This window comes from Tinamus guttatus, unplaced genomic scaffold, assembly GCF_059628265.1.
Source record: "Tinamus guttatus ecotype Peru unplaced genomic scaffold, ASM5962826v1 Tinamus_guttatus_pri_ptg000171l, whole genome shotgun sequence".
Taxonomy (NCBI): domain Eukaryota; kingdom Metazoa; phylum Chordata; class Aves; order Tinamiformes; family Tinamidae; genus Tinamus; species Tinamus guttatus.
The window spans coordinates 2,725,864-2,739,492 of record NW_028288705.1 but is presented as its reverse complement, the minus strand read 5'-3'; the positions used below and the strand labels follow the sequence as shown (position 1 = coordinate 2,739,492).

The 13,629-nt window shown below is 44.1% G+C and overlaps 1 protein-coding gene across 1 annotated transcript in view; it reads left to right on the top strand.

Moving 5' to 3' along the window:
- The first annotated feature begins 2,635 nt into the window (after window positions 1–2,635).
- The window catches only part of MSRB3 (methionine sulfoxide reductase B3), a 67,883-nt gene continuing 56,889 nt past the window's right edge, over window positions 2,636–13,629 (top strand). The window contains exon 1 of the mRNA XM_010222268.2: window positions 2,636–2,881. Within this exon, the coding sequence (XP_010220570.1) occupies window positions 2,806–2,881 (76 nt within the window). The 5' untranslated portion in view covers window positions 2,636–2,805. The remainder of the gene's footprint in view (window positions 2,882–13,629) is intronic.

Sequence of the window (13,629 nt, the reverse complement as noted above, 5' to 3'; positions counted from 1 at the left end):
AGGATTTATATCTCATCTAAGTCTTTATGAATACTTGAGACTAAATAACAACATTTTGGTGAACACTGAAATATTTGACATTTTCAAGAGGTCAGAATCTATTTTATAATCCTTGGGGATTTCAAATAATTTCATTTAAACTGTTTACACTTGGGGGAGTTATGATCTTGTTTACTTCTAACAAAAGAGAGCAGGGACGGGGTTTTGGCCTGGATAGGTAGATCCGGTATCTCTGAGAAGCTCATTTGTTAGGCCGACAAGGGGAAAAATGAAGTGCGGAGAGTGGCGCATCCCTCCGTGCCCGCGTCTGCATCGGCTGCTGCGTCTGGCCGCGCTCTGTGGGAGCTGCTCCGTAACTACGTGTCAGGCATCCTATAGGCAGCTTCTGCAAAAACCCAGCCATATAGGGATCGATCGGCCTGTCCCTTGGCACCCGCAGCTCCGAGCGAGCTAAGAGTGTGCTTAATTTGAAACAACAGCCACAAAAAGTTACTACGCTGGGAGCTGGCGACTGAGCCAAGCTTTCACAGAACTGTCTGGTGAACTCTACAGGAAACAAAGTTCCCATTGAAGTTATTGGCAGTCTGTAACCGAGAAATAAGTGCTGGGCTGTGATACGAATGGAGTAAATGCAAGCCTTGCAGACCAGATGTTGGTCCTGTGCTTTTAATTAAGATTTCGTTGTGCTCGTGCTCGCGCTGCGCCCTTGCCTGCCCGCGCACACGCGGAGCAGAGCACCGGCTCCCGGCCCCAGCACCGCTCCTTGGCGGCCGCCTTCCTTTTCCAAGCAAGGTGACTCCGGGGCGGCCCGCGAGGGGACTGGGCCATTGTGGGACCGGTGGCCAGAGGGCGAGTGCTCTGCCAGCGGCCCCCTCGCGTCTCCAGCAGCCTCAGGCACCTGGCGAGGAGAAGCTGCATCTCCCGCCCGCTTGCGTTGCCTTCTCCGGGCAGCCGCCACAGCGGTGCCTCCGCTCTCCATGGCCACCTCCAGCCAAGGTGTCCCTTTGCCAAGGAGCCTGTGGTCTGGGCCGCAGCTTCCCTCTCCGGGGCCCTTTCCTCTTGCCGCTAGATGGTGCCCGCCAATTTAGGGAGCGACGGGGCCCTCACGCGCCATAAATCAGCGTCGGGCGCGCGCCGGAGGCCCCGGCGCTGGGGCACCGAGGCCCTTTAATTGCAGAATACATCTTTGTTCGCGGGCTGACCCGCGGCGTGACATCAGCGCGGCGCTTCCTGCCGCGCCGCCGCCGCCCGCCCCGCACGCCCTGACACAAGCCAGATGGCCGCGGCGCGGCGGCCGCCTGGCACCGCGCGGGGCGCTGCGCGGCCGGCGCGCCGCCACGGGCCCTGCAGGAGCAGGAAGAGGAGAAAACCCACCACGTTCGTGTGCGCAGCGTTTGTTACCTGTGGGCCTTTCATCTTTTATGACTCAGTAGTCTGCTCTGGAGGGTTTTTTTTTTTTTTACCCAGTTCTGCAGTCCCTCGTGGAAATGACATGTTTATTTATGTTTAATGGTTCTCTCAGGCTGTTCATTGTGCAGCGCTCTCCTTCCCCCTCCTTTTTGTCCCCGCTCAGCAACTCAAAATTGGGTTTGGAGGAGCCAGAGCTCAGGCCTGCCTAATACAAGTCCTTCTCCGTGGGTAACTGCAGTTACTGCAGAGTAATTTGGTGCTGTATGTTGCTGCATGTGATGAGTTTGTTCTGTAGAGGATCGGAAGGGACCGCGATCAACTTTGCTCTGACACGGGAAATGCCCAAGCCCAAACCGCTCCTTGGTGCATGTGTGGCCACTTGCATCCTGCCTTTTGCTCTGATACCCCTCAAAAAAGGAAGGAGGTGCCTGGGAGACGCCGGGCAGCGGTGCCGCACGGCTCACGAGCCTCCCGGGAGCTAATCCTGCTCCCGTCGGAGTCGGCACAGGCTTTGGCACTGGCTGCGCTGGAGGCTGGCGCGAGGCCCCGGCGTCGCGTGTTCCCCAGGCAGCCGGGAGCGACGCGGCACCGGCTCCACCGCAGCCTCCCAGAGCAGCGGGGCAGCCCTCACGTGAAACCCTTCCAGAATAAAACCTTGCCACCGCCATCTCTCTCTTTGCTACACTTAAGCTGGCCGGAAGATTGTTTAAATATATCTCATGGACAGCTTACAATGCAAATTATTTCCTGTCTTTTTTTTTTTTTTTTTTTTTAAATCATGGTTTTAAGGTGTCTGGCAAATTTATTACAGTGAAATGTCACGTTCTTCAAACAAGTCGTCAAAAGAACAATTTTTAGCAGTGACTGGTCTCCAGTGTCAGCCATTCAGAAATGTAATGGAGTTTGATTTGTTAAAAAAAAAATAGAGAACTCTGCATACTTGATCTGCCCTGTCTCGCTAGACATTTAAAGAGGGATTCCCGATATCCAGCATAGGTGCTGTGCCTGACCCAAGAGCACCCCCTCACTTTCCACTAGGTAGGTTCTTACCTTGCGTTGCTCCAAGCGAGGTGGCTACAGCAGATAGTGTGAATTGTGCCTAGAAAATCCCGCCTGGCAGCCCAGGAAGCTGCGTCACGGTGAGCTGCGCACCGCGGGTCGAAACTGGAAGCGGGGATGAGAAATAGGTTAAACCCACTGAGAAAGGCACCACTGAGAATCGAACTCCCATCTGGCGGTCTTAGATAAAAATGTAACCGTTTGTTTTTCTGTGAATGTATCTTAACATTTTTGATGTTTTAATTTGTTCTCATTTTTTTTTTCTTTTTTTTCTTCCCTACTCAGCTCTTGCCCCTGTTCTTTGCCTCTGGTTTTGTTGGTGAGGATATCACAGTGATGTCTGCGTTCAACCTGCTGCATTTGGTGACAAAGAGCCAGCCAGTGGCCCTGCGAGCCTGTGGGCTTCCCTCAGGTTGAACGGGTGCTGCTTGTTGTGTCATGCGTAACGAAGGCCCGTTAGGAACGGGGGTGTCTGCTGCAGGAAACGCTGTGCTATGGGCTGCTCTGGTTTGTTTAAATTTTCCTTTGAACCAGAAGTTTGATTGCTTTTTAATAAGCCGCTGGCTTGCTTGAGAGTTTTCATATCCTAGATTGTAAGATGCTTGGAAGTGCTACCCAGCTTCCTTGCCCAACATGCTCTCTCTTAAATTTTGTAGTGTTTTCCTCTCTCTTGGCAAAAATAGAGCAATTAAACTGAAAATCGGTTGTGTTCCTTATCATTTATCATTAAAAAAGATAGTTAACAGAATTTAGTATATAGATTACTGTTAAATCTTAATTTCTTAAATCTTAATTGCTTAAATCTTAATTAAATTAAATCTTAATTAAATCTTAATTGCTTAAAAGCAATTTCCAAAGTATGTTAAAGTATACTGTCCTTAACATGAATGTGTTCCTTTTTACAATTTTATTGTAAATTAAGTATGTTCCAATGAAGGGTATGTAGGAAAAATATGCAGAACTTAAAACCTAATTCTTTTTTTCTCTAACAGCGTATTATTTAGACACTTCTCTAAATATGAAATGAATAATAAATATGAATATGAAAACATGCAATGTAATGCCCAGACACAGCTGCACTTCCCATGTGTGTAAAGTCCTAGCTCTGAAGTTTGCTCTGTGAGGAGGGCCAAAAGACCCCATCTCTATGAACTGGTTACACAATTAAACCCTTAAACCTAAGTATTTCATGTTTCATTTTAGCAACATGCACAATGTCTGCATCGTAATGGCAGTGTGTATAGTTACATGAGCAAGAATAAAAGCTTCAGTGAGTTAATTTAGAAGGTACTAGGCATTTTCTTGACACCTAAACAAAAAAAGATACAATCCTGGCTGATTGGTGTTTGAAACATCAAACAAGAATCAGCTCGGGCATTTGTAATGCACACACAACTGTTTCATAAAAGTGCAAAACGTTATGAGCACTTTTTGCTCCAGAGCTGTATTTAACAAGCATGTGGAGGTGATGTTCTAAAGATTTTTTCAGTGATAAGACATCAGTTTTCAAGCTGATGGATTTTCTAAAGCTGATTACACTTTATTTGAACTAAATCTGAGTCCAATTTTTGCAGCATTTGTGTTCTGTTTCCCTCCACATGTGCACAAAACTCCCATTAACCTAGATAGGAGCTGCAAACATATTGAGGAAGAGAGAGAATAGTCCGCATTGTGTCAGCCAGACCTTTGTTTCCTGTTCTACGTGCTGGTGAGCCAGATTTAAAATCCTAAAAATACAGCATAAGCAAATTTCCCTAGCCTCGTGATGCCCCTTTCGCCGTGCGCTCTCTCTGCCCGTGCGGCCTTCAGACGGGGCGTCCAGGTTGTGCTGCCCATTTCATTTTGCACCAAAAAAGGAGCTCTCAGATCTGGCCAGCCAGCACCACAGTCTGTCGGGCTGCCGCTTTGCAAAGCGTTATTACCTTAGCAGTTTAGTGAACTGGTTTTTCCGGCAAAAGCCAGTGGTCGTATTTTGGGAGTAAAAAGCCAATAACGCAGCTGTTTATTCCTGCCTGCTTGATCCATAACTGTGCAAACATTAACAGATTGCGTTCCACTGACTGGCTGCTTTATATATGTATTATAAGCCAAAATTCATCTGCTCACAGTGGAATAATATACAATCACATATTTCACATATTTTAAGAGGAATCTAAATTCCCCAGACACTTATAAATTAATGTAGGCTAGCCTTGCCTTTGGTTTGTTTTTTGTGCGTGGTGTATTGAGGGGGTTACAAGTAAATGTATCAAATTAAACATGGGAATGAGATTTAGAGACAACATCTGTTTAAGTGCCACAATCCACTGTGACTTTAACTTTTGATTATACAGAAAGTGCCCCAAGTTCTCATGCCTCTTTTTTATAACATAGCACATTGTATTAGAGCTGTTCCCACCATGAGGGTCTGTACAGATTGTGACTAGGCAGCGATATCACTTGGTGCTGTGTGCTGCCCAAGTCTCCAGTGCTGCAGAATTTGCTCTTCTTTGAGGGGTATAGAAACTTTCCTAGGAAAGGACACTTTCTAACAGCCTGGAAGCTCTATCAATTTAGTGTGAGAAATCGAAATCAAAATGCTGGCAGAGTCTCCTCCTTGAGCTCTCATATAAAGCCAAAGCCTCTGGCCAGGGTTGTATCTTTTAAAATATTTTCTGGCTGAAAATTGAGCTTCTTTTGCACAGTTTTAAATTGTATACATTTAAATATTTGCAGGACGAGGACTTTAATGGAAGTATCATTTGAATTTGCATATTTGGAGTGGTACCTAGAATCATGTTGTTTCATTTCTTCCCGTAATATTTGTTTATGCCACAACAAATTGATTTGATAATATATTCATTTTAATATATGAAGTCATATTTGTAGATCAGAAGCAAATGAAAATGTTATTTCAACAAGATGAATGAAATAATATCCTTCTTAGAAGGCCAAGAAATATCTTAGAATAGGGGTAACCTTCTGTCTCTCCTTTGGATCACTCTCTACCTAATATAAAAGTATGTGTGAGTTAGGCTAGCAAATCTCTTCATAAATCAAATTAACCGTTGTGATAAGGAAGTGTTTTTACTTGCTGTTTTTCTATTTATATATTTATATATTAACACCTGGAGTGTGGATCTATTCCTCTGAATTGTATTTTGAAAATATGCCTTTTCTGAAGGGAGGACTAAATATTTCAATATGTGCAGATCTAGGGCACAGTTTGACGTCAGCCCGTATGTTCCCGTATGACGCTCTAAGGACACCCTGGTACCGTGCGCACCCGGTAGATGGCACTAACCATATAGTGTTTCGCACGCCCGGAGCAATATGAAAAGCTTCCCCTTTAGCAGTAACCCAGACATGAAGTACACCCTGAGACCTTTTGAACATTTTAAATTATTTTTTAAAAAAGCAGGAGCACTGGGAACAGATCATGTAAGTCTGTGCTTATACACAAGCTACATTCGCATTGGCTCAAGGTTTCTTCATTTCCAGCAATGATTACACTCCGTTGTGCTTTCCATGTGATTTTGAAGTGTCTCTTCTTGAGCCTGTTCCTCTAGAGAAGAATGCTCTGAATTTCTTTGGAAACATAGGATGCATCTCCCAGGATTTAGTTCGTAGGATTTTTTTTTTTTTAAAAAAAAAGAAGAATATTTTAATGTGAAAATTAATCCAGCGGTTTTAGTGCATACCAGCAAGTAACTGATACAAATAATGATTATGCAGTTTCCATGTGCATGTGTTTTCTGTAGCAGACCACCAAGATATACAGAAAAAGAATATCTTATTTTGCTTTGCTGTGTCTTTTAATTATTATGGGCTCTCATTTCCTAAAAACAAAAAGCCTTTATTTATTTAACACTTTGAATGTTGTGCTGCTTACATCATATTTTTTGCATGAGATAATTTGGCTTTTCTGCTTTTGTAGATCAAAAAGACAATTATAGTAGTTGTAAAATTAAGTAAAAGTAATGGTAAAGAAAGTACGGGGTGGACTTAGGTAGTATTTGTTGCAGGAGCTATACGAAATAATAAAATCATAGCTTATGTAAAATTGTTGTGAAGTGTTTAATTACTAGAATAACTATCAGTAAGAAATCATACTTTTGTAGATCAAGCTACAATACATCTGTATGAAGATGGTGCTGGGCATATGGTGTAAGTCTTTATTAAATAAGTACTTATAGCCTATAGATTCTATAGCCTATAGTTTTTCATAGCCTCTTTTATTAAACATTATTTTTATCAGTAAATATTTTATTACTTTTATTGTTTTATTGTTTTGTTATTAAATATTTCATCATGTTATTAAATCTTCGTTAACTCCAAGTTACAGTGTAACATCTTTCCATAAAATCAAAATGAATAGGTGGTGAACAGAAAATTACTGGGTCTCGAGATTGGATTTTTAGTGGTAATCTGTTAAGTATAGGATCACTTCCAGGAGCAGATCCTGCAAACACTTACATACATGAGTTATGCGTATGCATTAGTCCCTCTGAACTCTCAGACTACTCCCACCAGTGAAGTTATCTGTGTGCATAGTGCCTGCCAGATGTGTCTTTAGCAATGACAAAAATCTACGAAAAAAACTGGTGTAAAACGTTCAAAATTCTGTATTCACTTGTGCTTACTATACCTTCTGTAAGTACATCTAAATGCTTTTATATTGTCTGTTTGTATGTTCGGAGCTATGATTTCCATAATATATGTTGTAACTTTCCCATAGATAAATATGTATCACCAAAGATGTGGTATTATGGATATCTCTTCACGTGCTTTGAAAGAATATAAAAGTGAGACTGATAGGTTTTATAACAAGACCCACTAGTACAACTGTGGTTAAGTGCCTGTCAGTGTTTTCATTATAAATCCCTATTTTCTGGGGTTTATAACTTGGACATAAAAATTTGCTCTGGGGTTAAATTTGTCATGCAAGGTCTAAGCTGGATGTACTTTGTCTTCAGAACTTGTTGGGAACTTATTTCTAAGAAGCTAAATAAAAAGCAAATATCAGTTTGCCACAAAAGTAGAATTTCTACTTAAAATTCAGTCTAACACGTTACTGAGTTCACTACCTCCCAGAAAGGATGGGAATTTTCTGGCACATGCTTAAACAAAGTGTTGAAGACGAGCGCAATGTGAGCACAACGGGAAATCGCGTGTTGAACTGTTCACGTGTCATTAATATCTAAATGTCTGTTTATATCTCCATGTTGCCTCTTAGTGCTGTGATAGTAGAATCTGACACATTATCATGTTTTTGAAATGTCTGGAAAAAAACGCCTTTCTAAAAGTATCTTAACAGCGGTAAATTCAATGTTACGTTTGCTTAATAAAAAGCGAACTGTATTTACAAACGTTGTAAATTACACTAATATTTGATCTAGATCTTAGTTAACTGAGGAGTGAATTGTATTTGTAGGTATCTGTGAGTAATACGCATAGTGTGCCTGATGCTTGCAAGAATTGGCATGGTTTAAAAAAAACAAATCTTTGTAAAGGTTTGGCCCCTGTGAGAAGGGGAGAGAGGCAGTCAGTGCTGCTCAGTGCCTCCTTTGCCGTCTCTTGCCCTTCCCATTCCTGCCTTCTCTTTAACATCTCAATCTAGGCTCTGCGAGGTGCCCGTCCGTGGTTCTCTGTGGTTCTGTAGCACAGAGCAGCACAGGATGATTTTTCCTGTGCTCCCAGAGTTATGCTCGGCCCCACTTCCTTAACGTGTTCCCTGAAGGATCTCTTAAGGTCATTTGCCTTCCCTTCCTACTCCCATAAAGGACCCACCGCAAACCATTTTTTTCCTTTCTTGCAAGAATGTTTTAATTCTGGGAGCTCATAAATTTCCTGTGCTCCATTCCTGTGCCCCGTGCAAGTCAGGCTTTCTGCTTTTCCTCCTGAAGCTGGGGATGTAAAAGATGAGGTTTCAGCCTTAACTGTGTTTCTGTGTTTTAAGGCTCCTATGAAAAGCTACTGTTTTAGTTATTAGACTTTCTGCATGTAACAGGCAGTCTGAGAAAGCCTTAAAGGACTGCCTTTACTTTTCCCCCTTCAATTAAAAGCAAAAATCAGCTTTGACCTTTTTCTGTGGAGTATGTAGTCCAGGTTACAGAGGAGAAGGAGATGTGAAGGGGAGATGTCAGCCCCAAAAAGGGAAGGAGATTTTAGTTATTGCTAAGCTGAAGGAGGGCAAGCAAGAAGCGGTGCAAGTTTGGAGCATGGCTATGTGACCCTTTCAAGTCAGTAGGAATATCTTTGGAGTTCCTGGAGGAGGTGATCCAGTGGATCTCTAAGGGGATGTGTGTGCTTGGAATTTACTGGGACCCTGAATAGTCTGGAGGGTAAGGACGGGCGTCCAAGGTGTCCAAGCTGTCACAAGGGCGTTGTTAGGCTGAGGAGAGCACAGGTCACTGATGGGGGGAATGCAGCAATGGGCTGGCTCAACCAGGCCCTCCTAAGGCTGTGGGGAGCCTTGACCGTGCCTTCCTGCTCCGTAAAACATGGCTGAATGTTATAGACTGGGCCGCCTAGGAGGCCCCCTGAGGGGAGAGGTTGGCAGTTAGTGGCCATCGCGGCCCTCGCGGTGGCTGCAGCAGGAGAGCAGCTGGAGGAGCCTCCTGCTGCCCCTCGTCCCGCAGTGCCTGGGGACGGAAGGAGGAGGAGGGCGAGCGGGGAGGCTGGGCCTGAACCCCTTGCCAGGAGGGTTCCTGTACACTCGGAGCTGGCCGGGAGCCGCGGCCGGGGGCAGCTCTGGGCCGCTGCAGCGCGGCCGGGAGAGCGGGGACTCTCCCGCCTCCTCCTCCCCTCTGCTCCTCTCCACCCCCGCGGCCCGCGCGGCACCTTGGCTCCCTGCACCGCGGTGCTCATTTCACAGGCCACACATCACTGTTGCAGAGGAAGCAGCAGGAGGACTTAGCCAGAGCCCGAATGCTGCAATAAGCTCCACGCCGCTGCGGTAACCGCTGCCTTTTAATTGTTTCCGCTGGAGGGTTAAACCTTTATTAAAGCCGTGTGAATAAACTTATTTTGATGGTTCATTGAAATATCTTAAATGCAAAAGGTAGCATAAGTCACTTTTATTAAGCTCAGCTTAATTCTGCTGTTAATAAAATGCCTTTCCATGTGCTGAGCAGCCTTTTATCGATTTTGACACAAATCTACTGACCAGATACAGAGTACTCAGTGTCTCTGCCTTTCTTGTTTTTAATTTAAACAAATGCGGTGCCTGTGAAAGGTGCTAGGATCATATCAGCCAAACAAAAGTCCCTTTATCTGTTCGGGAAGAGAGGAAGAGAAATCCATCACTATAAATGCTCCCTCCCCCCCGCTCTACCGATAGATCTTGATCTTGTCTTGCCTGGTTTGCATCGAAGAGGAAGGCAACAGGTCAGGGCCCCGCGCACCCCCTCCATGGCCAACCCAGCGGACAAAAAGTGGCACTTTAAGGGCATCATGAGCTTTTGCTGCCCTTTGCTCAAGGTGCTGCCCTTCCCCACGCCTGTGCGGTAGCTGCACGCTGAGCACTGCCGTAAGGGCAAAGGGAGAGCTAGGAAGGACCCCACGGGAACTGCTCGCGCCCTCAGTCAGCGCGGGGTGTGGTAACGTGCTCAGCGATAGTTCTGAGAGCCCAAAATTTGTGCTGGTAGTGACATTGTGAGATAAGGAATTGGACAACCCCGGACAGGTTACACGAAGCCGCGATTCTTTCGCCTTTCCCACAACACAAAACTCTTAGATCTTTTGTTGCATGTTTTTAACACTGGTGGGGAGGGAAGGCAGCTTCGGGTTTCTTTCCAAGGAATGTCTCTTTTGCTCATGTATCACATATAACCTGCAGGAAACACTTGCAGTTTGGAGGGAACAACTTGTCAGCTTCCATTCCCATAGATTCTGCCTTACTGGGATACTAGCGATTCCAAAACAGCGTCGTCTGAACGGAAAGCAAGTGCACAAAAGAGGCTCATTAGCTGGAGTTAGGGGCAGGGGGAGGAGTTAGTCCTTGAGAAATTTGTTCTGTAATGTGGGAGATCTGTGATGGTGACTCAAAATGTATACATTTGTATAAAATATGAGCCATGGTGATGACCAGAAGTAAAAAAACAAATGTGAGCGCGCTGTGATTTGATTGCATGGGAAGCTTGTGAATTTGCAAAGAGCTGGCCTGCCCTTCCCTTGGGGCTGTATGAGCCTCCTGGGTGTTAAGTACATCATTTTTTTAAAGACAGTTAATTTTTTGTTGTTGTTCTTTAAAGATAGAACATGACATTTGACCCAAAATTGTAACTGCTGTCCTGGTATCCGGCTTTTGGATTTTCAACGCGCAATATAGTGGAAATGGTCTTCGCCCCATTACTCCTAATGCTTGCATGAAACTGCAAATGGTATTTCAGCAGCGGGTGGGAGGTAGCTACCTACAGCAAGAAAGCAAAGGAGCCGTCCCACAAAGAAGAAACAGAGATCTGTTTTTGAATGTGTAAAACATTTACTTTTTTTTTTTTTAATGCCAAAGTTTGGATTTTACTTAAACTTGACCTCGTGACTTATCAGACTTTTTTTTTGCAGCATCTATCCTAGTGAGCAGCATGCTCAGGTAATTTGAAATGGCTTGTGAATTATAGAATATTTAGAATTATTAGAAGATTGATCATATAAAATACAGGTTTTGGAAAGTTATGTTTGCAAACTCACAAGCCAACAAAACTGTTTCCATTGATTTGCATTTTCAGGAGGATGGTTTTTTTTTTTGACTAACCTCCAGTTTCTGGCTTGGTAGCAGTAGGAGTTCCCTGCAGGGCACTCACAGGGCTGTGTGCCCGAACACCCTGAGAATGACTAAACAGGGGAGAAATGGAGTTGTCCATTTTCCTTTGCCTCAGTGGAGGGAGAGGCAAAAGTGTAAACAAGAGATGTAAACTGAAATTTGAAAACTTGAAGTAATGAAAACGAGAGATTCCAATTTTAATAAAGGTGAGAATTAGTCATATGCAAGCATACGTAAGGATACTTGCTTAAAGGAATAGATGTACTTTTTTTTTTTTCCCTTGCAGGATTCTTTTTAACATCAGTTTGAGATAATTGGGGAGTAAGGTATGACCCACTTATGAGGGGACAGGCTTTGGGAAGCAGAGAGATGTGTACTTAGAGCCAGATCCTGCAATATGATTTACATTCATAGACCTTCTGTAGTTACTGGAGCTCTGCATATTCTCCAGGGTCTGCCCATACAGGTCACACTGCAGGGTTGGAGCTTTGGTGTTATATGAAAAATAAAATGAGCTGGAAGGCCCCTAGAAAAATGCTCGGGTATATTAAAAGAAGTAGTACTGAAAACTGGAAGCCCAATTTATTATATGGCTGTGCTCTGCTGGAACATTTGGTCTTGCCGTATTTAATTCAGGAAGTCTTAATGGTAGGTGCTCAGCGCATGGCTGTAATGTCCATTAATGCTAGCGGAACGTGGGCATGCACAGAAATGTGTCTTCCACGAGGACGAGGAGTTGAGTTCACTTCCAAGTAGTGATAAGAAGCAACGAAACATAAAATCATTAGCACAGTTCAAAAGAACATTTAAGGAAGGAAAGGCATCAGGCAAAATGCCAAGATAATTCAGGGCATGACAGACACCGATGGGCACCCTCAGGCACGCTGGAGCAGGTGAAGGGCTCGGTGGTGAGGGGTAGCGGTCTGTTCACTTGTGTCGGTCTGTCCGGACGTGTCTTGTTGCCAGTTTTCTTGTGATCCGTTGTGTTGAGGGAAATGGCTGGCACTGGTGTTCACCTGCGCTGTGAGCCACAGGTTTGAAAAGGTCAACTGAAATCGGAATTTATATGCGAGGTGAGGTGCTTAATGTCTTCATTACCAGGTCAGCACCCAGTAAATGCTTGCTGTACACTTCATTTTTATAGAGAGGGACTGCAGACTCTAAGGCTGAACTCTAGAATGTGGGTAGCCTTCGAGTGAACAGGAAATTACATTTATTTCCAGAAAGCCCGTTCCTAAAACACGAGGGCTCCAAAACTTTCTGTTTGCTTCTTGCGCTCTCCTGAACTTTAATGTCTGTCCATTAAGATCCGCAAGCCTGGCCTTTGCACTGAGAAGGCTTCCCATCTTGTTCCAATATCTAACAGCTTTTAGCACTGCTCTAACTTTTGGCAAAAAAAGGTGAAAATAACTGGCCTAAAATGGAAACGTTTGTGGCTGGTTTTGGAACACAGTTGCATCCACAGGACTTTTCTAGGGAGCAGCAACAAGAACGAATGCACTAAGGCGGGCTGCCTGGACAGTCTGATTTGGGCTCGGATGTTGCAGTGGAATCCATGTGTGCACTGCAGTAAGAGGGGCCCGGAGGAGGCTGAGGTGGAGCGCAGAGCAGAACTGTAAATGCAGTTTTGTCTGCTCTTGTGAGGCCCGTGTTCACTTCTCCCAACAGTAGGATTTAACTGAAGGATCTGGAATTGCCTCAGGCTCTTCTTAAAGTCACTGTTGTGAGAGTGACATCCAAAGAACAAACTATGTCAGTTCAGTGTCCAAAGACAGGTCCAATGAAACCAGACCCTACTATGCTCACAGTGTTTATAATTTATTCTCATCTCTTTTGTAATCACACTGGTGTCATAGCATTTGTAAAACCAATTACTCTTTTTATTTTAATTTACTTATTCTTCTGCCCTGTATGTATAATTTGCAAATGTATTGTGAACCGTATGTTTATCCCTGAGTTGCCTAAAAAACTTTTGCAGTATCAGTGCCCTGCTTACAGCTGGTAGTGGGTCCCTGGTTTGGGGAGCCAGAATGAGAAAGGTAGTTGCACCTTCCTCATTGCACCTTTATTCTCTTTCTTAATATGAGTTTCATAACAGCTGCATTACTAGCTGTTCTCTTGTAGTTGTATAGCTATGTATATAGATATACATGTATACCTGTATCTGTGTAGCTTTATGTTGTCCCTTTGCAAGATGCGAAGCACTGAATAGTGCTGTTCTTGAATGCCGCGCAGAGGGATTTCCTACATGATTTGTACTGCAACTACAGCTTTTTGATTGTACTCTGCTAAATTGTAGATGTAAAAAGACCCCTGTCTGGGTAGGTTGTAGTTTACCCCAATGCAGAATCGCAAGATACCCCTGTACATGTGAATGCTTGTGTGTCTCATGAAACATGCAATTAACTATTAAAAAT